Genomic DNA, 26,579 nt, shown 5'->3' with positions numbered 1-26,579 from the left:
TTGGACAAGAGGACAAGCGCAGGAGGAGGAAGTGAGACTAGAGAGACGGACTGACCAGTTTCGGATTGGCCGACCCTTGCCTATTTGGGTGCACGCGTCTTTCTCTCTACAACAACTTGAATTACTGCACCACCATCCACAGCCCATTATGTCCAAGGCATCGCAGCCAGAGCTCAAAAAGGTGTGTTTTGTTGTCCGTTGTCATTCTATAGCGTATCGTTAATTGTGCTTCTGTCCTTTTGTCCTTCAGTTTATGGACAAAAAGCTGTTCGTTCACCTTCAAGGCGGCCGAAAAGTTAGTGGTACCCTTCGAGGCTTCGACATTTTCCTCAACCTCGTCCTAGACGACGCTATCGAGGAGACGACACCCGCACAAAAAAGCCCTATTGGAAACGTCGTCAGTACATTCCCTGTCTAATTGTCGCCAGCCCAGTCGAAATGAACATACACTCACTCACGTTGCATTGTTTAATTGCTCTACAGGTCATACGCGGTAACAGCGTCACATTGATGGAGACTCTCGAAGCTGCAAGATAGTGGACAATGCCAAAGTTGTAGAGTGTTGGATACGCTGGTACTAGTCTTCATGGGAGCTGTGTGAGCCATTAATGTTGATGCTTCGATGTGACCAATATTCCGTCTTGTGCTTTATTGATCAAAAATGATTGGTTGTAATTTCACGGTAGCTACCATGGCTACTAGCATTGATATTCGTGTGTACTTTAATAGTAGTCGCATAGATTGAAGCTGTCTTTCGCGTTACTTCTCCTATACATTGCCATCCATCATGTTTTTGTCAGGTCCATGTGTCTACCGAGTTCTTATCCTATTACAAGAGTGTACAAATCAATCGACCATCATGCCTTATATGTGGAACCGAATTATACCAGGACAAACAAGTGACGACCATCGGCACCAATGGGCTTTGATATTTCACAGAGGTCAATTTCGAGATTCGTTTGTTTTAGTTTTAGAGTCGTGCTCTTTACATTACGTAAACTAAAGAGACCTTCACCATGATCGACGCTTCGTGGTCCACAACCTCAACTCAACAACAAACACTTTCACTCCTTCCAAGTTCCCTTCAACACCACCTAAAGAATGTCGCGTTCAATCCAACCAGAAACACTCCCACCAACCGCACGAAGCATTGCCTTACTTCTCGCATCCACACCAACGATCCAAGACGCTCAACCAGGTGTCCTACACCAGCTCTTAGAATTCTCGCATCGGTATACTTCGCAGGTGTTGTCCGATGCGTTAGTTTATGCGGAACATGCAGGGAGGGCGGGAAAGCTTGAGATGGAGGATGTCGTACTTGCTATTCAGGGGCGTGTGGGGTGGGAGTTGGGTGGGAGGGTACCGAAGGAGGTGAGTTTGTCTTGCGCGTTGTTCCTTTCTCTTCTTTGAACAGTATACTGAGAGAGTTTGAATTGTGTTGTTTGGATGTAGTACATGCTCTCCCTAGCCCAACAAACAAACGCAATCCCCTTACCAGCCGTCCCAGAAGCCTTCGGCGTTCGTATCCCATCCGCTCCACACGTACTCACGCAAGTAGATTTCGACCTCGTACCCAACAAACCACCGCCTACCGTCAAACAATACGATGAAGAGATTGAAGAAGTGGAGGAGGACGAGTCGGAGGAGGATGAAGAGATGGACGTGAAGACGCAGACGCAGACTCAGACGCAACCAATTAGAGCATTCGCAACGCCTTCAGACGCAGATATGGATATGGCTTCTCCTGTGCCTCATCTCGGTGCTCCTGCTCCTCCTGCAGGTGATGAAGGAAGTGATGTCGGGCCGGACGATGGGAATGGTTTGTTTGGAGACGATGATAGTGAAGGCGATGAAGCTATGGAAAGCGTCGAAGTGCCTGATGTTAACGCCGCGAACGTGAACGGGATTAAACGAAAGTTGGTCGAAGAGGAAGACTACGACTAGAGTTCTTTCTTCCTTTTCTTCTTGTGTTTGACTTATTGCTTTGCTTTCTCAACATCGATGTGCTTCACGTATGTAAGAGGTATAATCATTAATATGTATTATTATTATTCCAGAACTATATATCAGGATAAACGCGAAACAAGTAAAAAGACTATATTTGCTCGAGGATTTAAAACTTGAGCTTCCCAGAAGAAATGGCATAAGAAATAAGAATAGATACTGATAGAACGAGAAGAGTGATCAGAAGAACTTGCACCACTGTCCACTCTGTAAAATATATCGTATATCAGCTTCCTAATCTGAAAGTGCAAATAAAAGGGTTGGAGGCGTACTTGTCCCAGCTAGACCCTCAGGAATAGCAACCGCCCGAATAGAGTTATCCGCACTACCTGAGACGAGGAGTGTCGAAGTTGGGTTGAAACGAAGCACGGTCGGTGGGAATTCGTGTGCTCTGAGCACTGTCAAGAGAGGCTAGATAGAAAGGTGTATGTTAGTACAGGGTCCCAGAAAATCACGCAGTCACGTCAGGATAAAGTCAACCCAGATGCAGTCAATTTTAGCCTGATATGACTACATAACTTCTGGCATCCCACCGCGGTATGGAACTTACATGTGGAGGAATGAAGTGACGCACTGCTAAAGTGGTGGAATCCAGGATCCCAATAGCATAATCGGCCGACCCGTATGCTAAGAACCTCCCATCCGGACTATACAAATAAAAGAGTTAAGTTGACAAGCCAGTCGAAGAGATGATGAGATAATCTCATACCTGACGTCGAAGCAAGTTATCCCTTTCTCGCTAACTTTTCGTGACCTTACGATCTTCCAGTTATCCGTATTCCACCGACATACGAAACCCTGCTTCGGTGGCATCCTCGAACCTCTTTTCCGTACGCCCGTATTTGAAGTATTTTGTACTGTGAAGACGACATTATTCCTTGATGGGTGAAAACTATAATGAATGCAAGATATAGTCAGCGGGAAGACAGAATAACGACACAAACAGGATTGCGTACCGTACAGCGCGGAACGTCGTAGTCACCCCATTCAACCCCGGTAGGGCAGGTCGTTCAACGGTCTCCAGCAACTTCAACTCCTTCACACTCTCCGCCTTTCCTTTTTGTGCTTTCTGCTTTTGTTTTTGCTTGCTCCTGGTCTTTGTTCCAGGAGGTGAAGAGGGAGGAGCCGCAGCGGACGGTAAAGCATAGACCAGAAGTTCATCTGTTGTTGCAACTACCAGCTAGAAAAACACGAGATAGGATATGAGATAGGGTTTACGATAACGAGGGAAAGGAAGTAGCTGACTGATGTAGGCGAGAAGGACGCGTCGTAGATTTCGTGTTTTGTTTTAAGTGGCTTCGCGGCTGGTGTGAGCGAAGGATATGATAAGACCGCCAGCTGGAGACGCAGCGGACTTGAGTGTAAGAATAGAAATAGGAAACTGAATGCTCACGTCTTTGGTCCCGGCAGCTGCAACAAGCGTTCGTCCTGGGGAGAGAGCAGTAACTTTCTGTTCCATCGAAATCAGGCAGATATTCAGAGAAGACGGCGCTACGTATCTACCTGGCACTCCTCCATATTATCTCGAGTAACATGTAATGTGCTGGCCACGCCAGCGAGTTCGAATCTGCGGAGTGAGGCCAGCATAAACTGGCGTTATGTGAAAAGAATAGAACTACGCACCTGTCCTTGGCAATACTGAAAACTCTACAGTTCTGGTTGATACCCTTGTCTAGTTCTTCAGTCGCACTGTTGATTCCACAAACAATCCGCGAGCCCTGTAGACAGAGATAAGCATTAAGAAACGTCCAAATAATTTTGACGCGATTCGCACCTCTGCATCCGCAATCATACTCATCGGCGCGTCCTCATCTTTCTCCAGCTCTAGTTCGGAAAGTAACTCTAGCTTTTCGTCATTCGGGATATGAAATAACCTCTGGTAAAGTATATACACTCTTTTAGCCCCTTTTACAAATTCAGAATAGACGGGAATAAGATACATACCAGCCTATTCTTAATTCCAGAACGCGCGGAACCGCCGCCACCTCCGAGTACAAGCTTATGTTCACCTACGAACGCAGCTGAATAAACAGGAAAGGCAGGGAGACTGTGTTGCGTATGATGTGTGCGCATTGCTGTGACTGATCTTCAAGGTAAAAGTAGCAAGAAGAGTTGCGTAAGGCAACAATCTTGTGCAATTTCGCGTATCCAAAGCGCGCGTATGACGAACGGTCTTTCGGAGATAGGAACGAAAAAAGACAAATTGAAGAGCAAAACACCGAATGTGGGCTGCAATTGCTGAGGTCCTACAAGGCGTGCTTCGAGCAAAGTATTGTGTCTGCAGGACGCAAGGAGGGAGGGCTGGTCGTGCAAGATACGTGAGGCAGCGTGATACGCCTGACACGTCTTTAACTTTAGTTGGACGCGTCTGGCCAAGTCTCGCTCATGTAAGCACTCACTATGGCACTCACACGTTCGCTGATCGCTCAGGTCCGGCACCGGGCACTGCGCACCGATGATAGCTTCTAGCTTTGCTCATATCATCAAACACTATCAACTCTTCGCCAGGAAGGTGCAAACCGCGCCTTTGCCAGACCTGCCTTTTCACCTTCTCCCATGATCGTCCCCTCTTCCTAAGGCTTATACCAGTTTCTCTTGCCTGGGGATAATTTGATCTTAGGCCACTCACAGTCTCATACCTGTTGACAGTCCATAATGGCTCTCAGCGACTGGCAAACTTCTGTTTATGACCTAATACGCGTTGCGGACGAGGATGGTGGTGATTCGGACAATACAGCTTCTTTTATTGGAATTATCGTTGCAATCTCTGGAAATGTTCTCATTGCACTAGCTCTCAATTGCCAAAAACTTGCACATAGGAGGCTTGAGCGCGAACGACGCGCACATGCTCTCAACGGAATCGGATCACAACAGTCACTCGGAGGCCGAGGGAATGGCTTCACGGACAGAAGACCGAGAGCGAATACCAGAATGGTTTCGGACATAGTAGAAGTGAATACTGATGAAGAGGATGACGATGAACGAACGCGTGTAGACGGATCTTCGCAACACCACAGCCCGAACAGCGACGATGAAAGTGACTATGGAGTGGCAGTCCCATTCCCTACTTCCGGGTCAGGACTCGAAACACCGTCTTCTGCACGTCGGGGCCATTCGTTCCGCACAGGAGCACACGCTTTACAGCTCGAGACGGAACCCCTGCTAGGCGGCGCAAGTCGAACGTCCACGCCCAACGGTTCTATGCGTGGTGGATATTTGCGAGAGGTAGGGAGTCGCGGTACCTCGTCTGAGGCGGACCGAGGCTCGTGGCGTGAGAGGGCTGCTCGGACACGGAGCGCACCGCACCTCCTTACTCGAATATTTTCGTCTGGTGCGAAGGGGAAGAAGAAAGCAAACTGTGCCGACCCGGAAGCATTAGCTGTGCCTGTGGAAGGAGGTGGACACTCAACACCGTCAGGAGCGTGTTCCTCGTCAAAAGTGAAATTCGCTGAAGCCGAAATGCATGAAGAGAATGAAGCTGACTACCTGAAATCGAAGTTGTGGTGCGTGCATCATCAACCTTGTTGTATTGTCGCTTTAATTCGCATATAGGTGGTTAGGACTAATTCTTATGGCCGTAGGGGAGTCGGGCAACTTCATTTCATACGGGTTTGCACCTGCATCTATTGTGGCACCCTTGGGCACTGTAAGAAGTTTGAAATAGTATTTTCTTGGCATGGACCTGATGTTATCTTAGTTTGCTCTTATAGCAAACTGCTTCTTTGCGCCGCTTATGCTGAAGGAGCGGTTCCGGAAGGTACGATTTCGCTTATATTACAAATGTTTCCTGGTGGCGGAGTCACCAAATTCGTTTTAGCGCGACGTTTTAGGTATTTTGCTTGCTATTGCCGGAGCTATCACGGTCGTTTTGTCGGCGAGCTCGTCTGATAGACGCCTCAGTCCGGAGGGCCTGATTGAGGCCATTACGCAGCAGGCATTCATTATCTTGGCCGCCTTGTATGCGGGAGGTATCGCTCTACTGGTGAGCCTGAGTTCACGGCGGATTGGCCGAACGCATTTCTGGGTCGACCTTGGTGCTTGTGCATTGTTTGGAGGATTTACGGTGCTGTCGACGAAAGCTATTAGCTCATTGCTCACAAAGGAGTGGGTTGCGATATTTAAGGAATGGATAACGTATCCCGTATTAGCTGTATGTGCCTTATTATCACGCCCTGGATAGTTTCTTGCGGATCTAATTTGTTCCACCAATTGACAGGTGCTTATTGGGACCGGAATTGGACAGATAAGATACCTGAACCGAGCGCTGATGAAATTTGACTCCAAGGTCGTCATCCCTGCGCAATTTGTGTTTTTCAACATCTCCGCAATCGTTGGCTCGGCGGTTCTGTACGGTGATTTCCGGAAGGCAACGCTTCACCAGATGGTGACGTTCTTGTACGGGTGCGGGGCCACATTCGCGGGTGTGTTCATGCTGACGTGGGGCACTGCGGAGCGCAAGGAGAGTGCGCGCTCAGAAGAGGAGGGCCAGGCAGAACGGACAGGTCTACCACAGCTTGTGGTGCAGCCGAACTCGCCGCCACGGCCGACACAGCTCGTGCGGGCAAAGACGAGCTCAATAACACTGTCGCCTGCGCAAAGAGCGCTGCTTGTACGGACGCTGTCTGAGGAGCAGGAGGAATCGGACAATAGCTAGCAGTAATATTAGAGAAAATTGAGCGTAATAGTCAATAAAATCTAAATATATAATATTAATATGGTGAAATAAAGCGCTGTTGGAGTGACGTCTGATGACGCTGTTATGCTGGTCACGCCCTGATTGGCCGGAGTAAGCCAAGTGTGTCGGCGTTTATAAGCTATGACGCCACGGATTCCGCCTGAATCCCTCTCTCGGCTCTCAGTCTTGCAGCGTACAATATACTCTCTCTCGCCCGTCTACTGTCTCTTCCTTCCTTAGACTACTCCCCCATCCGGTAGCCGACCACGTTCCCCAGACACACTTTACTCTCCTTCCAGAGTCATGCCGACAACCGGCGTCATGATCGATGCTTTCAGGAGTACGCGCTCTTTCCCTCACATTCAGTCCCTGTTGGCCTGCCACCCACCCTGCTCACGCTTATTCCAACAGACCTCATTCGACATGGAAAACAGCATCACGAGCCATCTAGATCCGCCCAAGATGCCCAGACACGTGAGAAGGCCGCCTCGTCCTCCCAGGCCCAGCGAACACGCGAGCGCGATCAACGGGCTCTTGCCCACGACCAGCAGCAGCTCAACGCGAACCAGCAGCGGGCGGGCGCAAACCAGCCGATGGTCTCGCCTAATTATAGGCGAGAGGCGGAATTAATTGTACAAGAAGAAAATGAGGCCAAAAGCAAGATGCCCACGTACAAGGGCTTGGAGAAATACAAGCTGCTTGAGAAGATGGGAGAGTGAGTATCTGCTTGAATCGTCCATAATTCTAGTGGCAAACAATTTTTTCTCCTCTTCTCATAGTGGCGCATTTTCAAATGTGTACAAGGCGATTGATCTTACCACCGGGCAGAAGGTGGCCGGTACGACATTTTTTTTTGTACGCTCTGTCATCTGAATGGACTGTACTAACTTGATGCATACATACAGTTAAGGTTGTGCGCAAATACGAACTTAACGCTTCTCAGGTCAGGATTATTTTCTGGCGCCCGTCGTCGTACTCCACTCCACACTTGCTGACTCCACTTCACCCCATTTCTACTTTCTCCTGCCTGTTTCGCGGCGGCATGCTTTAATGCACTCAGGATGGGAACAAGCATCTCAACCCGCAGTTCAAAAAGCGTCCCCGTGTTACAGAGGTGCTGTCTATTACCTTATACGTTTTACCTTCGTTTTCTCTCCCGTTATCGATATGCCCGTTTGCCCTTCTCGGATATTGTGTTTTTTTACTTTTTTTTTTACGTTGCTGACATCGGTTTCGCCTTGCAGCGCGCAAACATCCTCAAAGGTAAGTTGAGTTCTGTCAGCCAGAATTCCACTTCGCTAAACACTCTTCGCAGAGGTGCAAATTATGCGGGGGATCAATCATCCAGGGATCGTCCAATTACTCCACTTCTTCGAATCAGACGAACACTACTTTTTAATATTAGAGCGTACGTCCCACTCCACTCCGTGCCTTGTATCTACGTTGCTTAGTTTCCATTCCAGTGATGGAGGGTGGCGAGCTTTTCCACCAAATTGTCAAGCTCACATATTTTAGTGAGAATTTATCAAGGCACGTCATCTTACAGGTGGCAAGTGCCATCCGCTACCTCCACGAAGAACGCGGTGTTGTGCATCGGTTAGTATTTCACACATTTGCTCCACGCAATGCTGATGTCATTGTGCTTTAGTGATATCAAACCAGAGAATCTCCTGTTCGAGCGCATCCCTATTATTCCTTCAAAGAACCCTATACACCGACCCTATGACGAGGAGAAGGAGGACGAGGGGGAATTCATCGCCAGTCGTGGTGGTGGCGGGATTGGACGAGTGAAGCTTGCCGACTTCGGTCTAAGCAAAGTCGTCTGGGATCAGCAAACTATGACACCCTGTGGAACAGTTGGGTACACCGCTCCGGAAATTGTGAAAGATGAGCGATATTCTAAGAGCGTGGATATGTGGGCTCTCGGATGCGTTCTTTACACGCTGCTCTGCGGTTTCCCACCTTTCTATGATGAGAGTATCAATGTTCTCACCGAGAAGGTAGCGAGAGGGTACTATACGTTCCTAAGTCCTTGGTGGGATGACATCAGCGCCTCGGGTAGGTTTCATCGTCATTCTGTTGTTCTCTACATTATGTTGACTACTGCCTCCAGCCAAGGATTTGATTACACATCTGCTTTGCGTTGATCCCGCACAACGATACACAATCGATCAATTTCTTGCACACCCATGGTGTAATGAAGCGCCCGCTCCACCTCCGCCCCCGACCCCTATGACAGCACCAGCACATGCAATAGATTCTCCTCTACTACAAGCTCTGCGTGGTGGTCGAGAGGCCAGATCACCTGGGTTGGCCACGCTCAAGGAAGCATTTGACGTCACATACGCGGTACATCGTGCGAAAGAGGAGGAAGAGGCTAGACGCGCATATCATGGACCTGGCGGTGCGGGCATGCGAGGTTTCTTACATGATTTGAATGAGGATGACGAGGATATGGAGCAAGACAAGCAGACGATAGAGGATGCACGCCAAAGGGAGAAGGCTAGCCAGCAGTCGGGAGGCTCCGCCAAGCGCAGATCGGTCGGACGTGACACGCTCAATGAAGGTCGAGCAGGTATGCGTGATGCTCCTCGACACCGCGGTCAAGATGGCGCAAACAAGCCGTTTGTTCTCGACATCGACAATGCAACATTACTTGGTCGACGGCATCGGAGAGTACGGACACCTGGTGTCTCAAGTCCGCTTGCCCAGCAGTCTATTACTGGGAAGTACGATAACGCATATTACGAGACGCCAGGCAGCCCTATGCAAATTGGTTGAGCGGCGCTCCGTCATCTCGGATATTTCCTTCATTCCTTTATCTCGCACTGCTGTCTTTTTCAGATCCTTCTCACATTGCTATAAACGTGCATTAAGATGTGCCTCCGCAAGGACGTTGACACTGTAGCCCTCATTTTTCCCCTTCGCGTTTGCAATATAATACGTCAGGCATGCGAGACTTGTACATTTTCCTCTGATCGTCTGTCCTCCCAACACAACATCCTGCGTCGATTATTCTGTGTATATCTATATGACTGTAGCGGTTCACACCTCACACCTGCTGTCTCTCCCCTTTGATGGTTCCTTCATCTTCGTTTAGTATCATGTCGTTGTACACTTACAAATTTGGAATGCAGTGTTTTTTTCATTCGGATTGGAGACTGGAGCGTCGTGATTTGCGTGCGGGATTTACGTGCGCTCTTCGCGTTGGATCTAGATTTTTGGGTGGCCAGACTTGGAGGTTTCGAAGAACTTCTTTCTGAATCAGAGCGTGATTCTTCTTTGGTGGATTCGATGTTCCGATATGCGACGGTTTCCTTTCCGACCATAGGGCAGAAGCAAAACCGAAGTGGATTTATCATATTCATCGTATCCATCGTATTCATTGCATTCTTTTTATTCAGCATTTGATGAGACCCTCTGTTTACTTGCAAAACGTGGATTTCTTGTTCCTGTATGAGCCCTGAGTATAAAGTGGAAGCAAAACGGGACAATGTAATGTGTCTTATTGCTTGCAACATGGTACACTTGCGTTCCATGGATTCTTTGTCTAGACTTAAACCAGAAATTGCCTTAAGTGTATTTAAATTCATTCCTTAGGTACATCTAGCAAGCAGATTATAATTAATATAGTCAAATATATCGTAATGCATAATGTGATAATGTATAAATCTAATAATGAATGACTTTTTTCAGAACCAGATGGTCCCCCTCTGCCAATATTTAATGTCATAGTGCATAAATTCTATAATGAATTGATGTAAGACTCTTCCCGGCATTATGCATCATGACAATTTCTACTGTCTTATTGCATCACATTGTAATGTATAAATGGCATAATGCATAGACTTTTGGCTAGACCAAAACTCAGGTTCTCAGCCAAAATGTATTGTCATAATGCATAAATTGTACAATACATTGCGTTTAGCCCTCTCCCAACATTATGCAATAAGTCATTTTCAACTGTATTACCTTATCATAATGTGTGCAAAACTACAATGATTCCTTTTGTACATCGTCATATTCATCAAGATAATCTCGAATTCCCTATTCTGGAACGTAATCCCTCTCTGTCTGATCATAAAAATGAAAGCAAAATAAAGATAATATGTTATAATGTATAATGACCGTGAAATTGCATATATTTAATAATGCATGACTCAGACCTAAGTCGGAATCAAAGTTGTTGCTCTCTACTAAAATGCAATGTTAAATTCCGTAATAATGCATCGTTAAGGTACTCATCCCAACATTATGCATTTAATATTTATTATACATCATCATATCCATCAAGACCAGCTATTCAATTGCATAAAAAGACCGACATAAAAAAAAGATCGACAAGAGACAAGATACTAAAAGAGACAAGATACTAAAGTCCGTAATGAAATGAATGGATAAAAATCAATTAACTGACTTCCCAAGTCCGCTACGAAGAGCGTCGATCAAGTCCCACTGGGGTGTATCACCAGATAAGTCCCAGATAGCGGTGCCTAGGACGCCCTGCTGCTTCGCGAACGAAGCCTTGAGGCCGAGCGATCGAGGATCGTCGTACGTCACTACCTGATTAACGTATGGAGAAGTCATGAACGGCGTGCTGGAGCACGAGTCCCAGTAGCGAGTAAACCCGCCGCTGGCGTCGAACGTTGTGTCGGCACTGATGTGGTTGCCGTTGACTTCACGCACGGGGACGAGAGCTCCCTGGTTGACGACGGAGTTGAATTGGATTTGTCCGCCGTCCTCGGTATGGAGGGTGACGTATCCGTCATCGTTTGGAGAGGGCTTCTGCTCAGGAGTTTGGGCCTCGTTGTGCGTACCGGGAGTGTGTAGGGTCGGGATTGGGGCACCGGCGGTCACATTGAGGGATCCTGTGGCGTTGAGAACGGGAGATGCAGCGGACGTTCCGGAGACCTGCGGTAGTGGTAAGGCGGACGTCACAGCCGTCCCATTCAGTGGCACCTGAGGCACCTGGCGGCGAGAAAGGGAACGCTTCCTGTGCTGAAGCTGCGTCGCACTCGAATCGCTTAGGTAGCCATAGAAGGGTACACCGAGCATAAGATGACTAGCGGGGAAGTTCGCGTCCGTCCATTGCTTGACAGCTGCGACAGCGTTAAATTGGGGTTGAGAGGAATCGTTGCATCCATTATCAAGTGGTCCGTTTGGTCCAGGGTTGGCCGAAGCTACATTTCAATCATCAATGATTAAGCTAGTCATCCACGACGAACCAACTCGGAGCCGAGATATTAAAACAAATGAGACTCACAACTGAATACATCGTAGTTCATGATGTTCACCCAGTCCAGTACGGAAGCGAATTCGGATACGTCGTCCATCGGGTTGCCATCTGGACCTGCGAATGGGACGTCCTGGACAGCAGCGGTAATGCGAGCCCCATCAGGTAGGTTTGAACGAAGGAGCTTAAGCATCTTCAAGAAGTTCGCACTATCGTCTGGGCTAACTTCGTTACCACCATTGCCTTGCTGGCCCGGATATTCCCAATCAATGTCAATGCCGTCAAGGTTGTATTGGTTATAAACATCGACAATGTTGTTCACGAGAGTCGACCGGGAGTCGGAATCCGCACAGGCAGTTGAGAAGTATCTTCAAAAGGCAAGGGACATAAGATGACGACGGGGATAGAATAGCTAAAAATCTTCGTACTTGCTGTCAGTCCAGCCTCCGATGCTAAGCTTGACCTTTGTTCCCTGTGAATGGGCCGCAGAGACAAGCCTGTTAAGGACATCTGCATCGTCAATATTGATATTGAAGTTCTCGTCTGGTGTTCCGAATGCGAAGTCAAGCCAGTCTAGACGCGACATGTCAATATTCTCCGGCGAAAGAACGTTCGCAGCCCAGCCAGGGTAGTATGCGGAGACAAGCGGACCCTTGATAGACTGTATATGCGTTGCGAAAGCCGGACCATTGTCCTCTGAATACCCGGACGTAGAGTTGACGTTGGTGGCGTTTGAGCCAGTCTGGGAAGGAGCGGGCGAGTCTGGGACATCCGAGGAAGGAGCGGCTGAAGAGTCCGCGGTTGAACTCGGCGGTGATGCGTCCATGTTCGGCATAAAAAAGATACCCTGCTCGTCCCGGTCAGGGTTGGGAACTTGTCCGAAAAAGCGGGGAATAGAAGCAGTTGTTGTAGATGAAAATCCTGTCATTGTCCCGCTGCCGGCACTCCCTGAAGCCGTAAGCGTCTTCGTGAATGTCTCAGTAAATGTTTGGGAAAAAACATCGACACGAGTCTCCGTGATGGTCATTTCGCTAGTCTCCCTCTTGTCCCAATTTCCACGAGGCTGATGTTTACCAGCCTGGGGCGGTGCGGCCTGCACAACCGCAAGAAGCAAGAGGAGCGCTCTTAGAGAAGCAATCATTGGTACAGCCAGGCGAATGAAACTCAAGCAGAGGAGTTTGCGCAAACTGCAATGCAAAATGGCCGTCCAGCGGTGGTGAGTTAAATAGTGAATGGAAGGATAAGTAGCTGACGTTCCGTACCATACTCTGTATCACATGTAGGTCAGCCTCTGGGTTGACGTAGTAGTGGACTTGCTAGACCGAGACAAACATGCTCAAGATTAAGCCTGGCAGAAAACACCAGCCCGCAGAAGAACTCATAGTATTTGAAAGAACACGCCGGTTCGCTGGCAAAGGTCATACACAAGTATTCGACATTGGGGAGTGAACTACTGTTTTAATGCAGGCTTTAGCATGGCTATATCCATAGATATTTGCTGATTGGGACGGTGGTTGGTCGGAGGACTGCCCGGAATCATGACAAGTAACTCTCAAGACAGTTGCAGCCGCCGCAGGCTGAGCTGGGCTGACACAGTCACATTGGCAGAAGCAGCACGCATTAGTCTTTGTCAGAGCATTGTACCGGCTCGAGCGCTCCAAACGTACAGAGAAGTATGCTGATACCTGAGAAAGCGATGATTGGGCGTTGTTAATGATATTTGGGCTTCTCTCTGGATAGGGACGGATGAAAGTGGTGCATGACGACAGCAAAGAAAGCAACGGAAGTTACGGATCACTTCCGTAACTTCCGTTGGAGTTCAGGGCCAAACGATAAAAAACTATCAGCGCATCTCCCGGCCGACGAGCCGTAGGAAGCGTGTGTCAAGATGGTGCACAGCTGCATAGAAACGAGTAATGTAGTAACATAGTTGTGCTTCACCAATATGATGAGTAATGAGAGCGGAAGCTGACACATGTGCTCAGAGCATAGCAGAATCTCCGATGTGCAGTCGCTCTCCTTCCAGACTGTGCTGACTGAATGTGTACAGATATTTCCATTGCTCATGGACGCTGACAAGACCAGACAAACGATGAATAAATTGAATTGCGCTCACTGCGGTCCAGTCGCAAGGTAGCCAAGCTGAATGGTGCACATGACGAGGCGGGAACACGCAAACGGCCGGGAGGGTGATAGACTTCCGACCCGGCTCATTTTTCGTTTCTTCTCCAGCCTTCCTGCTGGCGCTTGCCTGTTCTAATCGAAATCAAAGGCAATTACAGCCCGACGTTTCTCAGGCGACAATGTCATGGGTAAAAATTCCGACTCATCGCGCGCTTGTTCCTTTCACCGCCGGACAGCAGGCCTCGCTTCCACAGTTCATCGAGTCAGCACGTTCGCTACTCGCCCAGCGTGTTCCGGACCCTGTTTTGATAACACGCTTTTTGACGGTCCGCAATGCACGGCAACGTCTCGACTGATGTATTCCAAAAAGCTGTCTGTGTTTCTTTGTCCTTGTCCTGCGCAGATCAACGCGAATGCATCACTGACAGCGAACGCCTCTCATGAGCATCTGCCATCAATTCAATTGGCTTGTCTTCGGCCTGCCCTGCTTTAATTTTACCGGATCTATTTCTTGCTCAAGGGACGGCCACGAGCGGCTACGCCGGCAGTGCCGTTATCAATTACAGATGACCTTCTTGTTCCTCGCACGATGCTCTCACTTGTCCAAATCAAGAATCCGCCCAATCGTCATACTTAGATCCCTATCCGACGCCTTGTCGTATGATATAAAGCCCAAATTGCTTACTGTCTCCCCCACACTTCGCAGTCCGTTCCGGTCTTCCCTTCATTTTCCTCCAACCATGGACCTGTCTTATGGTCGCTCTTACTCGCCCGTCCCGCCGCCTTGTCCTTCCCCGCAGCTAAAGCCTCAGCCACTCCCGACGCCCCCGGTGTATGCGCGACGACCGAGCTTGACTCTGTCTCAGACCTCGTCTCGGGAGAATTTGCCTCCGAAGCTGAAGATGAAACCGAGCGCCGCAGCCAGTTCCGAGTCTCTTGTTTTCTCCCTCAAAGATGTGGTTGTTGCTGGAAGCCCATCTTCACGCCGTTTTTCTGAGCATACTTATTCTCGAGAGGGAAACTCCTCAGATTATTCCCTCAGTCATCGACCTCGGACTGCGGATGTAGATCGTTCCTTTACCAGCCTTCACTCTCCCGATTCTCCGTCTTTCAAACGCAAACACCGACGGTCCGACTCAATCACACATCCGTCTGACATTTCTCTTCCTCTACCAAGTCCCACTACTCGTTCTTTGGTGAGAAAACGAACTCGTTCACCGAGTGGCAGACCCGTCGCGACACAATTGGAGATTCCTCCACCTGTTCCACCTCTGCCACCCCTTCCTAAAGAACGAGAGGGAAAATCTAGAGGATCATTTCTGGGGAAGAAGGTTCCACCTATACGTATTCCGGAACTTGGGCTCGGACTGGACGAGAAGCTACGCTCTCCGTTATCTCCTCCGTTTCCCAGCACACACTTTCATTGGCGAGATGGACCTAAGCAATCGAGAGAGGCAGCTGAGCCAGTATCGTTTCTACAAATGTCATCAAAGCGGAGAAGTACAAGACAGTCCACACCGAAGAGGAGCTTAGGTGAAACAGAGGCCCTGGCGGGTTGTATCTCTGTGCGAACGACGCACTCGCTCCCCGACATCAAACCGACGAAGCGTAGGAGCAATCCGTCTTTCGCCAGTCGACTATTTCGCCTCGGGACGCAACAATTTTAGGTCATTACGGCCTTTGTCCTGAGGGCCTCGTTCGAGGTTCGGTATTCTCACGTCACCTCACGCCTACCGTGAATGCGTTAGACAAACCGGCACTTTTCGCCAACGTGCTGACATTTATTATCTCCATCGACTTCTGCTCCTGCCTTCTCTCATTATCGCCCGTCCTGTTTTATCCGCGGCACACACGTACGATATGGCTTCTGCACCGTGCGGAAGAACAATTTTGTCGGCCGTATTAACTTTTGCGGGCACCCTCCGCTGCGGCGGCTCATAGAGCACGTCCGCTTCCGATCCTTCGGCTCTCATGTGTCCCATTTCGTCGCGCACTCGTTTTCTAGCCCACACACACGGTTATTTTATAATTGGCTAAGTCCGATTCATTTCAACGCCGCCGCGTCATTTCATTTCTTCCTCGCTCTTTGTTCCCTTTTCTCTCCGAGTTCCGCGTTTCCGAACGCATCGGTTTCCTTGTCCAATACCGCCGCAAACGTACACTAAGACTTTTCTAGTTGATTCTGCCTCTTCTTCCCCACTTCTGCGCCTGTCTGGCCCATTCTTTGTCTACTCATTCTTGAATCTTCTCCAAGGTTGCCCTGAATATCCGGCGCCGAAAATGTATATCTGTTCACCTTTCTTGGTTATACCCGTTTCGTGATATCACCCCTTCTCGTCTCTCCTTTCATCTGTGTTCCTAGCAATGTTTATCAAGCCGCTCATTCACACTCTGCATACACGCATTGCATTATTTTCTTCGTTCACTGCTTTTGTACTTCATAGCTGTTGTATACTAAGCCACCATTCACTCCTTTGAATTTTTCCTTCTCTCCAAAAAACAAGAATTTATGTACAGTTAGCTGGGTTATATTATTAAAGGACTTTGAGGACATCCCCTACTGTAGAGCCCGCTCTGATATACTTGTTTAATTTGCTTGTTATTTGAGCCATTGAAAGTTTCGGAGGCAAATGCTTAGCAGATTTACAAGAGCGCCGAATATGACTCAAGAAAAGGAAACACGGAAACTGATGGAATGTCCAGTAAGTAAGTTATCCTTCAAGGTTCGTGCTAGCATAGAGTTTATAAGCTAAGAATATTTCTAAGGAATGCTCGAAAATGGTAATGATCTTCGTTTTGTGTGTGTCACTTGACATACTTGTTTGTTTCACAATGTTTGGCTGTGTGGCGATGTGGCTCGTCAGTCTGAACTGAACTGAGTAGCGAGCTCGTTTCTCCCGGATCTCATTGGTTTCGTGAATAGGTCTCGTGTGTCTTGGCGACTAGTTCCTTGAGGGTAATCAACCGGTATCACAATTCACATGAGGAGAAAGTGTATACCACCTGTCGTTCGAGCGTAACCGACGTATGTTTGAGTAGATAATCGGTTTGGTCTAAGAAGCGCATTTAATCAAGCACATGAGCATATATGTATGATATGATACAATATAAAATTTGAATCGAGGAGGCAATACCATCTTCGGCCTACAAAGAATTCATCTTTAATTCTCATGGTAAACGCAATCTAATCTAAACGAAGCTCAACCCTGGCCTGGTAGCCATGTTTCACGTCTTCGCCACTCCCCGAGCGCTCCGTCGTTTAAATGCAGGTTAATAAAAAACACAATTTAATTGTCCCGCATCTAAATGACGAACTCCTCAATTCACTCATCTTTGATACCTGATATCTGTCAAATGCACCACAAATCGGATAGATCAAACTCAGTGTATACCAGTCTAGTCTCACACGTATCATATCTAGCTTTACTTTTGCGAACTAGTGTGAGCGCTCAAACGGACGTAGGCCGGGGCGGCGTTTGCCTCACCTGAGATATCGAGCCTCTGAGATCGCAATGATGTAGGTCTGGAATCTGATGAAATCTTGAGCGTGATGACTGAACTTAACGATGTCTCCGGAGAGTGTGGGGAATGACTGCGAATGTGAAATAAGACGGAATTCGGGATGAAGATGCGAGATGTGGATAAAAGAGACGTGAAAGACGTGTGAAGGTTATCATGAAACAGTAATGGTGGTGTACAGATCAAACATAGAGTGAGAAACGTGTAAAAATGGGAAGTAAAAAATGTTCTAAACATACGAGTAATGTAGATGACAGTGGCAATGTGAAAATATAAATCAGACAATGCGGAAAGATGCGGATGAGACGAGACAGAGCAGATCTACGAGAATAAGTCAACTCGTCCAAGAGCGATGTGGTGCAAGAGATGTCATAATGATACAGTGAAGCTCGTGTAAATCGGAATAAACATACCAGTACAGAGTATTATCACAGAGAGACAATGTAAACGAAGCGCAACATTATACCATATATAATCAAGAAGTCGGAACGATCTCACCGGAGTACTCATACTTGTTACCTCCGAGCCCTTTTATCTCTTCAAAGTCCCATGCGTTGTCTAAGTGTTCGATCATCTTGACTAGAGTTTCCGCGTCCGCTTTTACGGCCGCCTCCGCCTCCGCCTGGTCCTCGACCATTGCGACGCGTTCGGTCGTGGTCGCGCTCTCTTTCTCTGTCCTTTTCTTTCTCCTTCTCCTTGCGTCGGTCGACTTCCCGACTTCGTTCCCTGGGTCGGTCGTGATGGTCGCGGGGACGTTCACGCTCGCGCTGTCGGTCCCTGTCTCTTTCCTTCTCTCGTGGCCTGTCGTGCGAGCGGTCGCGCCCTTTCTTGACGTCCTCGTCACCATCCATACGAGGCTCCTTTATGGGCGTCCTCCGACCGTCACCACTACGAGGTGAGCGATCTCGTCGCGGCGGACGGCCCGAAGTACCGAGAGGGGTGGAATTTGAGTTTGAGAGTGGCAAGTTGGAGGTTGAATGGGCTGGAGAACCCCGAGGCTCGCTGAGTCTAGGCTTTTTGTGTGCACGAGGACCAGTTGGCAGCGGTTTAATATCACCATTATTGCTGACATTTGGAGACTCTGCCCTGATCGAGAGACCCAAGGCTCGAGATGGAGAACGAGACTCGCGTCGGTCTGCATTTGATTTTGGTTGGTGCGACAGGAACGTTGTGTGGGACTTCTCCAATTCCTCACTATCAGTAAGTGTCAATAAACATTCCAGACAACCAAAAATAAGTTGCTTGGCTCACGAGAGTGATGAAATAACTCCATGTGAGTCTGCGTGGAAAAGAGATGAGAAAAAGCACGCTCAGCGCTTGAGATGAATACCAGCAGCCACATACCTTTTAGCGCCCGGTCAAGTCGAGAAACGACCTTTTTTAAAGAGCGTACTTCTTCCTTGAGCTGACCAGTTTCACTGGCACGGAGTAGACCATAAAGCTCATCGTTCTCTTCCTGAAGGACACGTGTTCGCTGTATGAGCGCTGTGGTCATAGTAGTTGAAGCAGAGCCTTGAGCGCCCTGTGACGGTTGAACGTTGATATACGACTGTAATAATGACAGCAAGGCGGGTGGAAGGGAGAGAGGGTCAGAGCCTAAATGCGCGGGTTGTACAGTGAGGTATTTCCGCAGCCTGTTGACTTCATCCTGCAGTGCTGAGTGAGCGGCGCGCAACAAGACAGCAAGCAAGACGCGTAACGTACCGTGAGCTCAGCGACCTGAGAGTCGCGTTCCCTGAGGAGCGTCTCGAGTTCGAGCTCGCGCAGCGACGGTGGTTCCATGATGAGACGTGGACCTGAGGGGGGCGTAAAGAGCTGTGGAACGTGAGCCGTCGGCGTCGTGCTCAACTCTGAGCGGGCGTCGTTCCTTCACGACTAGTGAGGTAAATGCACAAACATGCCAAAATAACGCCGCCGCAATAAGACGCCCGTATTTTTGCTTGCACGCGTCTTCATCCTTGCCACGATCTTGTCTTTTCAAACGGTTAGTCAGAATTTCGTCTTTTTGTTTTGCATTGATGACAATTACATTCGTATTCACACTGCATGATCGCTTGGGTCTACGGACTCCGAGCGATATGAGCATTTTCTACAACGGTAGCTGAGCTATCTTCCAAAAAATTTCTCGCGTCAACACCTCAGAACCCTCACACTGACCGCTTCTATCTAGATTTGCTCGCAGAGTTTATTTGAACATCGAATGCTGGTTGGAAACTAGGAAGTTTTTGTAGCAGCCTCGTTATACTGTACGCCGAGTGAAATATACATTACTAAGTAGATGACCGTTTGAGTGAACAGTTTCAGTCAGACGTCCTTAGACGACATCATGGATGTTGGTGCCACGCAATCGGTACCAGACTGGCAATCGCCTTTAATAAGCTCTTCTACTATTCCGAAAGTCATCGCGACAGGAAGGCCACAAGAGAATGAAGATTACCCAGAAAACTTCTTTCGATGTGCAAAGTGGTGTGTGCCAGCTGTGAGAAGAGCATTAGATTGTATTATTTTTTGACAATCATTACAGGTGTCCAGATGGCACTCGTGCCCTTGGACAATGCGAAGATAGATCACTGCAGATGCTACAACCGTAAGAATGGTTCATGGCTTGAGCTATTCTCTAGTGCTAAGGAAGCGATGACTTTGCTAGACCGACAGAAGTCGTAGAAAGCACCATGCAGAGCCTTCCACTTCGTGAGTCACTCTTATCTGTATAGACGCATAATTCTCCAATGATAACACCTCTGCAGATGTCAATTCCGTATTCCGACAACCTTCCCCTATTCTCGACTTTGCATGGTACCCAGGTGCAAACGCCTCAAATCCTGCATCGTATTGCTTCCTAGCTTCCGTCAGAGAATGTCCCGTCAAACTGTTGGATGCCGCGGACGGTAGGGTATGTCTGTCCTCGCTTTGCACGCCTTTGTCTTGATATTACTTGCTTATGATGTCTTAAGCTTCGAGCATCATACAAAATAATAGATCATCGTGAGCGACAGGTCGCGCCGCACTGCCTTGCATTCAATAGCTTTGCAACTCAGTCCGTACTCCTCGTGTTTGCTGGATAGGACTAGACTAATCTCATCTCAAGCTTATACTGTGGCTACGAAGATGCAATCGAAGTTTTTGACTTCCAGCGACCCGGAGAAGGCACGAAGATAGCTACAACTCCATCAAAGAAGAGTCGGGATGGGATGAAAGGTGGCACTATCTGTTTTCTAGAGAAATCTCAAGCTGATGCTCAAATTTATGTAGGTATCGTATCGTCAATCGCCTTCTGCCCGGATTATAGTGGATTATACGCTGCGTCGAGTCTTGCCTCTGCGATTTCACTCTTTTCGGAGACAACAGGCGAAGACCCAGTTGCGTATCTCGATGGTATGACGGCTCCTATCATGCAAGTAAGTTCCACTATATCACTGCGACACTTTGCCGCCCCGGACATTAATGACCTTGCCGTAGGTGAAGTTTGACTCCGCGCGACCACATATTCTGTATGCTTCCCAGCGGCGCTCAGACGAGATTCTCTGCTGGGATGTGCGCGAGCCTCTCGAAGTTTTACGACGCTTTACACGTGCCAGCTCGAGCACGAATCAGAAACTGCTTTTTGATATTGACCCAGCAGGTCACTGGCTAGCTACTGGAGACGAGGTGAGTTCTTGACTTCTAGGCTTGCCTAGTGAAGTAGATTTACTAATGTTATATGTGGAACGAATAGAACGGTGATATCTCAATCTTTGACCTGTATTCGGAGGAGACTGAACCAGCGTTGAAGTTCAAAGCTCATGATGGTAAGTGACGTGCTTCTTCGTCGAATAGCCCACCGTAACGCACCCTTCTCGGATAGACTCCATAGGCTCTGTTGCCTTTAACTCTGTCGATGCGACACTTCTCTCGGTGTCTGGCTCACGGCACTTCAATTCCACTCCGATTGGGTCTCCTTCCGCCACCACCAGCAGCGACTCAGAAGACACGTCCGAGTCAGAGGACGATCTTGGACAGAAGTATTATATTACGTGCCGACGTCAGCCCAGACGTCCATATCCTATGGATTCTTCTGTGAAGTTATGGAAATTCAACGCCGGAATAGAGGAAGCCATGCAAGTTGGCACAAACAATCAAGACGAGGTTATGGATCACTGAGCTGGTATCATTCGTATCTATATAACTCGTTACATGATTGGTCTGGTATACATGATGAATAACGTTCCAAGTCCTTCCTACTTGTCCTCAAATGTCCATCTTCGTAGCGAAGTCAGCAAAGATCAAACAACGACCCGGTCTACAAGAGGGTCATCTCTCGAACAGCAGCGTCCGCCGACAGAGCCTTGTGGAACAAATGGACTTCTCTCTTTGACAATACCCAGTTCTCAGCGCCAACCTGTTGATCTTTAGGAAGGTCTGGGACGCCTTCCTTCGGTTGTACAGCTTTCGACGGTGGAGTGATAGGGAAGCCCGACGACCCGGAGCTAGTCCCGGAGCTCGCATCTGCAGCCGCGAGTGAACCGTTTGAACCACTTTCACTAGGTTCGTCAGAAGATGATAGCGGTGAAGTTCTATTGCTATCTGTTCCGGCCGTACTTGTCTGATCAGACTCGGTATTCTTGTTGCTCGAGATAACATCCTCAAATAGCTGCCTCTCATCAATGTCGTTAACGTGCAATTTGAGGACTTCCCCAGATCTAATGTCGTCTATTGGTGTGTCGGGTATCCATTCGCACGCGACGAGACGAGCTGTCTTGTCCGCGACGGCAAGCTCCTCGCGTGTCATGTAGAACGTGTCAATCTCCGCGAATTGTCTGCGGAGATCAGATATCGCGACCCTGTTTCCGTGATTCGAGAAGATCTTGTTAAGGAAATGGTATGCGGGCATGGAAAGCGGGAGCATCTGTCGGAGCCAACGCACGTCACGTATGTAGCGACGGAAACTCGGGTCACTTAGCAGCGCGGTCTTCCACGGTGATCGTCCGCAGACGAGGTTTACGAGGATGACACCAAGTGCCCAGATGTCCGCCGCACGACTGGAGTAGTGCGGGAGTGCGCGGCTATACATTCCTGCAAGACATTCAGGAGTCATGTAGACATAACTCCCACAGCCGAAGCTCTCGGAAAGCTCTGACTCAGTTGCAAGCCCGAAGTCGGCGATGAGCACGGTGAGGGACGTGGGCTGACCATTGCACATGGATGGAGACGAGGCACACAGGATGTTCTCCGGCTTGAGGTCACGATGGTAAACACCTAGCTTGTGCATCGCCGCGACAGTATCGAGGAGCTGCAAGAAAACGCTCTTGATAAGACGGTCTCGTCCTAAGAAAAGCTGCTCCTCTGTAAGCACGCCGAAGAGATCACCATTCGGGCAATACTCAAGCACGACGAAGAACAGACCGCCTTCTTCGAAAGTGCGGAATATCTTGACAACACCGGGTATAGACGCAGCACGTTTATGTAATGCAACCTCTCGCACTATCTTGCATTTACGTGTGTTTAGGAGACATTTAATTGCAACGCGTGAGGGGTTGGAGGAGCCGGGACGACAGGAGTGTGAGTCGGTCGCGAGGTAGACGACACTGTAGCCGCCCTGGCCGAGACGTTCGATGAGATGGAAGCGGCCGTTGTCGATCTTGCTGTTGAGGAGGCAGGGGACCTGGACGTTCTCGATGGTGTCGAACGCTACTGCCGCCATTGCTGAAGGGGTTGGTGGTGGGATTCGGTCGATGAGGGTGATCCAAAGAACATCTCTCCTCACTGGGCCGGTTTATAAAGTCGAGAATTGGAATTGTCAGCCTAATGCCCAGATAGCGAAATTCTCCAGCCCTGGAATGAAATCGAGGCTGGCTTGTACTGAGATATCTTTAGGAATTCCAGTTCGGGCTGACGCGAAGATGCTATATTTAGAAAATTACTGCTTCTGTGTATTCGTGAATAGATAACAGATATATTCACAGTAAGATAACTGAATGATCCGGTATTTACCCTCACCGTGCTCTTCTCCATGCACTCGAGACTACACCCGAGCGGAGGAAAGAAGTGCAAAGAGCATCCCCTCGTCAGTTCTTGCAGAGCCCACACTGTGAACGAAAGTTAGAAACGGGCCGAACGTTCCAGGCACGGGAGAACCGTTCAGCTGACTTTGCATAAGCATAAATACCACCTCTACCAAGCCCTTCTTTCTCTAATCTCTTTTCCTTCTCAGATCTCCCCTCCCACGACAAGCAAGTCAGCGAGAACACAACGATGAGCAACAAGTCTTTCATCCTTCGTGGTATCAACGACGTTATCTATGAAGAGCGACCCGTACCGGAAGGTATGTTAATCCGTTTAATTACTTTATATGGTTATGAAGTGATAACTGATTGTATGCGGATGTGATCGGTCGGAATCAGTCGGTGACGATGAGGTCCTCGTCGAAGTCAAGAAAACTGGTGGGTACTCGTTTGCGTAATGCATATATATAAAGTGTGCTGATGTTTGAGGCGTTTAGGCATATGCGGATCCGATGCAAGTCTCAATAAGTTGACTATATGCGCATTTCATGAACGGTGCCCCATTTGCAGGTTCATTATCTTGTCGCTGGCCGGATAGGCGACTTCATTGTCGACAAACCCATGGTTTGTATCTATCTCACCTACTATCAATCTATGCTGAGTTCATGTGCTTCAGGTCCTCGGCCATGAGTCGTCCGGCATTGTAGCGAAAGGTATGTCAACTCGTTCAAAGATGATCGAAAACTCCATGACGCTTATCTCCGCCTCAAGTCGGACCAAAAGTGACAAACCTCAAGGTAGGCGACAAAGTCGCGATGGAACCGGGAGCGACGTGCCGTACCTGTGAAGCCTGCAAAGCCGGCAAGTACAATGTAGGTCATTCATTCGTCCCAAACTACTTCAGGGTTGAAGGCCTCAATTACACTGAGTAGCTCTGCCCGGACGTCGTCTTCGCTGCAACTCCGCCCTATGACGGAACACTCGGGAAGTTCTACAAAATCCCCTCCGACCTGGCGTATAAGCTTCCGGACAACCTCACTCTTGAGGATGGCGCGATGGTACGTGCTTATCATAATATCTGGCAGACATCGACTATATGCTAATAAATGCATTAAAGATGGAGCCCCTCTCCGTCGCAGTGCACGCAGTCTCAACGCTCGCACAGCTGCGCGCGAACCAGTCTGTCGCGATATTCGGATGCGGACCAGTCGGCTTGCTGTGCATGGCAGTTGCAAAGGCTCTGGGCGCATCGCGTATCATCGCAGTCGACATCGTGCCCTCGCGCGTGGAGTTCGCGGTATCGTACGCCGCGACGGAGGGTTTCCTCCCGCCGCCATTCGAACAGGGCGAGACGAAGTTGGCATACTCGAAGCGCGCAGCGGGGCTTCTGAAAGAGAAGCTCGGTGTGGAGGAACGCGGTCCGAAGGGTCTCGACCACGTTATCGACGCGAGCGGGGCGGAAGTGTGTATCCAGATGGGACTGTTGCTCGCGAAGACGGGCGGCACGTTCGTTCAGGTGCGGTATAGACATCTATCAGTGATTGACTTTGTGAGGCGCTGACAGATTGAGCGGATGTGATGATATTCACAGCTTGGAATGGGTTCCTCGGAGGTGCAGATCCCGATCACGCTGCTGCTCGTGAAGGAACTCAACGTGAAAGGCTCCTTCCGCTACGGCGTACGTACCATTCATTCATCCATTCCATTCAATCATTCGTGCACATAAACTTATCTGAAACTGATAATGTCATAGCCCGGCGACTATGCTCTGTCGATCGCGCTTGTGTCGTCCGGTAAGATCAACCTGAAGCCGCTGGTGACGCACAGGTAAGCTTCCGCCATCAGCTCGATGCGCATGGCCGTGTCTGATAAGCGTTGTTTGTCTGCGCCAAAGATACTCGTTCGAGCACGCCGTGGAAGCGTTCGAGACGACGAAAATGGGGAAGAGCCCCGACGGAAAGCCGGTAATCAAATGCATGATTTCTGGTATTGGTGTCTCCACAGAGGATCTATAAGCGTGGGTGGATGTACCATAAAAATATGCTATGTATTTACTTGCTTGGATACGAAAATGTGTACGTATGTATGAAAATAAAGGCAGTGAGTGCTGCTCGGATCCGCAGTGAGACAAAGCGGGTAGAGAGACGTCAGTCAGCGCTAGCGTCCGGTCAGGTACAGCTTGTCGCACTTCACATAATCCAAAATATATTCATTTCTTCCTCCTGCTTCTCCCTGTCTTGCTCATTCTCCGTGCTCTCTTCCCCATTCTTCTCTGTCTTCAGCGACGCCCTTCCTATGTCCGTCGCTCGACCTGAAGTCAGCGCTGACCCTGGTGCCGACGCGGCCGACGATCATTCTGACCGCCCAGACCACCGTGAGTCAATTCAGAATATTATTATCATAAGTCCCATTCAATTTAAAGCCACATTCACATATTCGTGTGCTTTCATGAATATCTTTTCTCTTTAATTTCCCGTCCAAATTGCTCGCGGATACGCATATATGCGCGTAGTACGCCCGAGGACGCTTCGTCGCGAGACCAGCCAAATACTCTCATACTACCAGTCCGCAGACGCAGGCCGCTCAGACGAATACGATGGCTCCTACTTTCCAGGGACATCCGTCCTGAATGTCGGAAACCAACGGGAGGCATATGCTCGGACAGACTCAGATGCGGGCTTGCGTTGCGCGTCGCCCTTGTCGAACTATTCCGAGTCGGACTCAGTCTCTGACTACGGCGAGGAGCTGGAAGGATGTGGCGGGCAAAAGGACGGGACTCGGAAAGAGGACGGAAATAGCAATTGGAATATCAAGAGAACGATGGAGGGTTATCAGGATAGAGACCAGGGCGGGGATGGGGATGCAGAGGGAAGTACTGATGCGAATGTGCAATACGGGATAGCGCTTGGTAGTCCGGGCGGGGACACGGCTACGGCTATGATCACGGACGCGGTGAGCAGAGATGGCACGGGCATTGACACTGGTTATGGAAGCCCCATCACCTCTGAGTTACAACCAATCTTACATGCATCCCCTGCATCCC

General features: G+C 49.0%; 12 protein-coding genes across 12 annotated transcripts; 8 read left to right on the top strand and 4 right to left on the bottom strand.

The window, feature by feature from the left end:
• The first annotated feature begins 136 nt into the window (after window positions 1-136).
• On the top strand, window positions 137-803 carry FOMMEDRAFT_141897 (like-Sm ribonucleo protein). The gene is made up of 3 exons (XM_007268426.1): window positions 137-181; window positions 251-397; window positions 484-803. Exons 1-3 carry the CDS (start codon window positions 149-151, stop codon window positions 535-537), a joined length of 234 nt encoding a protein of 77 aa, XP_007268488.1. The 5' UTR covers window positions 137-148; the 3' UTR covers window positions 538-803.
• A 328-nt stretch (window positions 804-1,131) lies between these two features.
• FOMMEDRAFT_51760 (uncharacterized protein) lies at window positions 1,132-1,533 on the top strand (the record flags this gene model as incomplete). The annotated part of the gene is made up of 2 exons (XM_007268425.1): window positions 1,132-1,371; window positions 1,453-1,533. Coding segments are annotated over 2 exons (321 nt in total), but the record flags the coding sequence as incomplete, so codon positions are not given.
• A 580-nt stretch (window positions 1,534-2,113) lies between these two features.
• Window positions 2,114-4,077, bottom strand: FOMMEDRAFT_158342 (WD40 repeat-like protein; the record flags this gene model as incomplete). The annotated part of the gene is made up of 11 exons (XM_007268424.1): window positions 2,114-2,211; window positions 2,277-2,415; window positions 2,555-2,651; window positions 2,714-2,896; window positions 2,961-3,184; window positions 3,250-3,342; window positions 3,398-3,454; window positions 3,508-3,571; window positions 3,628-3,722; window positions 3,779-3,880; window positions 3,949-4,077. The coding sequence occupies 11 exons, from the start codon at window positions 4,075-4,077 to the stop codon at window positions 2,114-2,116; spliced, it is 1,281 nt and encodes a 426-aa protein (XP_007268486.1).
• Window positions 4,078-4,549: 472 nt separating this feature from the next.
• Window positions 4,550-6,691, top strand: FOMMEDRAFT_110847 (DUF803-domain-containing protein). The gene is made up of 5 exons (XM_007268423.1): window positions 4,550-5,507; window positions 5,557-5,650; window positions 5,702-5,761; window positions 5,822-6,154; window positions 6,221-6,691. The coding sequence occupies exons 1-5, from the start codon at window positions 4,660-4,662 to the stop codon at window positions 6,656-6,658; spliced, it is 1,773 nt and encodes a 590-aa protein (XP_007268485.1). The 5' UTR covers window positions 4,550-4,659; the 3' UTR covers window positions 6,659-6,691.
• A 291-nt stretch (window positions 6,692-6,982) lies between these two features.
• On the top strand, window positions 6,983-9,460 carry FOMMEDRAFT_158340 (Pkinase-domain-containing protein; the record flags this gene model as incomplete). Its single annotated transcript, XM_007268422.1, has 10 exons — window positions 6,983-7,019; window positions 7,091-7,394; window positions 7,459-7,517; window positions 7,585-7,622; window positions 7,740-7,874; window positions 7,924-7,942; window positions 7,995-8,087; window positions 8,143-8,275; window positions 8,328-8,737; window positions 8,793-9,460. 10 exons carry the CDS (start codon window positions 6,983-6,985, stop codon window positions 9,458-9,460), a joined length of 1,896 nt encoding a protein of 631 aa, XP_007268484.1.
• Window positions 9,461-11,083: 1,623 nt separating this feature from the next.
• FOMMEDRAFT_90242 (glycoside hydrolase) lies at window positions 11,084-12,738 on the bottom strand (the record flags this gene model as incomplete). Its single annotated transcript, XM_007268421.1, has 3 exons — window positions 11,084-11,859; window positions 11,943-12,280; window positions 12,341-12,738. The coding sequence occupies 3 exons, from the start codon at window positions 12,736-12,738 to the stop codon at window positions 11,084-11,086; spliced, it is 1,512 nt and encodes a 503-aa protein (XP_007268483.1).
• Window positions 12,739-13,671: 933 nt separating this feature from the next.
• Window positions 13,672-14,762, top strand: FOMMEDRAFT_169372 (uncharacterized protein; the record flags this gene model as incomplete). Its single annotated transcript, XM_007268420.1, has 3 exons — window positions 13,672-13,781; window positions 14,039-14,101; window positions 14,185-14,762. The coding sequence occupies 3 exons, from the start codon at window positions 13,672-13,674 to the stop codon at window positions 14,390-14,392; spliced, it is 381 nt and encodes a 126-aa protein (XP_007268482.1). The 3' UTR covers window positions 14,393-14,762.
• A 43-nt stretch (window positions 14,763-14,805) lies between these two features.
• FOMMEDRAFT_141893 (uncharacterized protein) lies at window positions 14,806-16,373 on the top strand. Its single transcript, XM_007268419.1, has one exon. It carries the CDS (start codon window positions 14,939-14,941, stop codon window positions 15,701-15,703), a length of 765 nt encoding a protein of 254 aa, XP_007268481.1. The 5' UTR covers window positions 14,806-14,938; the 3' UTR covers window positions 15,704-16,373.
• A 1,248-nt stretch (window positions 16,374-17,621) lies between these two features.
• On the bottom strand, window positions 17,622-19,356 carry FOMMEDRAFT_147801 (uncharacterized protein). The gene is made up of 4 exons (XM_007268418.1): window positions 19,260-19,356; window positions 18,900-19,203; window positions 18,807-18,834; window positions 17,622-18,749 (listed from the first exon to the last, which is right to left on the bottom strand). Exons 1-4 carry the CDS (start codon window positions 19,335-19,337, stop codon window positions 18,095-18,097), a joined length of 1,065 nt encoding a protein of 354 aa, XP_007268480.1. The 5' UTR covers window positions 19,338-19,356; the 3' UTR covers window positions 17,622-18,094.
• Window positions 19,357-19,881: 525 nt separating this feature from the next.
• Window positions 19,882-22,050, top strand: FOMMEDRAFT_169368 (WD40 repeat-like protein; the record flags this gene model as incomplete). The annotated part of the gene is made up of 10 exons (XM_007268417.1): window positions 19,882-20,021; window positions 20,080-20,142; window positions 20,203-20,246; window positions 20,303-20,448; window positions 20,510-20,592; window positions 20,644-20,753; window positions 20,808-20,953; window positions 21,015-21,203; window positions 21,271-21,343; window positions 21,400-22,050. The coding sequence occupies 10 exons, from the start codon at window positions 19,882-19,884 to the stop codon at window positions 21,693-21,695; spliced, it is 1,290 nt and encodes a 429-aa protein (XP_007268479.1). The 3' UTR covers window positions 21,696-22,050.
• A 276-nt stretch (window positions 22,051-22,326) lies between these two features.
• FOMMEDRAFT_40437 (Pkinase-domain-containing protein) lies at window positions 22,327-23,172 on the bottom strand (the record flags this gene model as incomplete). Its single annotated transcript, XM_007268416.1, has 1 exon — window positions 22,327-23,172. A coding segment is annotated over one exon (846 nt), but the record flags the coding sequence as incomplete, so codon positions are not given.
• Window positions 23,173-23,786: 614 nt separating this feature from the next.
• Window positions 23,787-25,551, top strand: FOMMEDRAFT_135448 (xylitol dehydrogenase; the record flags this gene model as incomplete). Its single annotated transcript, XM_007268415.1, has 11 exons — window positions 23,787-23,856; window positions 23,936-23,974; window positions 24,034-24,050; window positions 24,107-24,160; window positions 24,213-24,249; window positions 24,308-24,408; window positions 24,469-24,594; window positions 24,654-25,052; window positions 25,128-25,214; window positions 25,290-25,363; window positions 25,431-25,551. The coding sequence occupies 11 exons, from the start codon at window positions 23,787-23,789 to the stop codon at window positions 25,549-25,551; spliced, it is 1,125 nt and encodes a 374-aa protein (XP_007268477.1).
• Window positions 25,552-26,579: the final 1,028 nt, after the last annotated feature.

This window comes from Fomitiporia mediterranea, assembly GCF_000271605.1.
Source record: "Fomitiporia mediterranea MF3/22 unplaced genomic scaffold FOMMEscaffold_8, whole genome shotgun sequence".
Lineage (NCBI taxonomy): Eukaryota > Fungi > Basidiomycota > Agaricomycetes > Hymenochaetales > Hymenochaetaceae > Fomitiporia > Fomitiporia mediterranea.
This window is presented reverse-complemented; position numbering and strand designations above follow the sequence as displayed.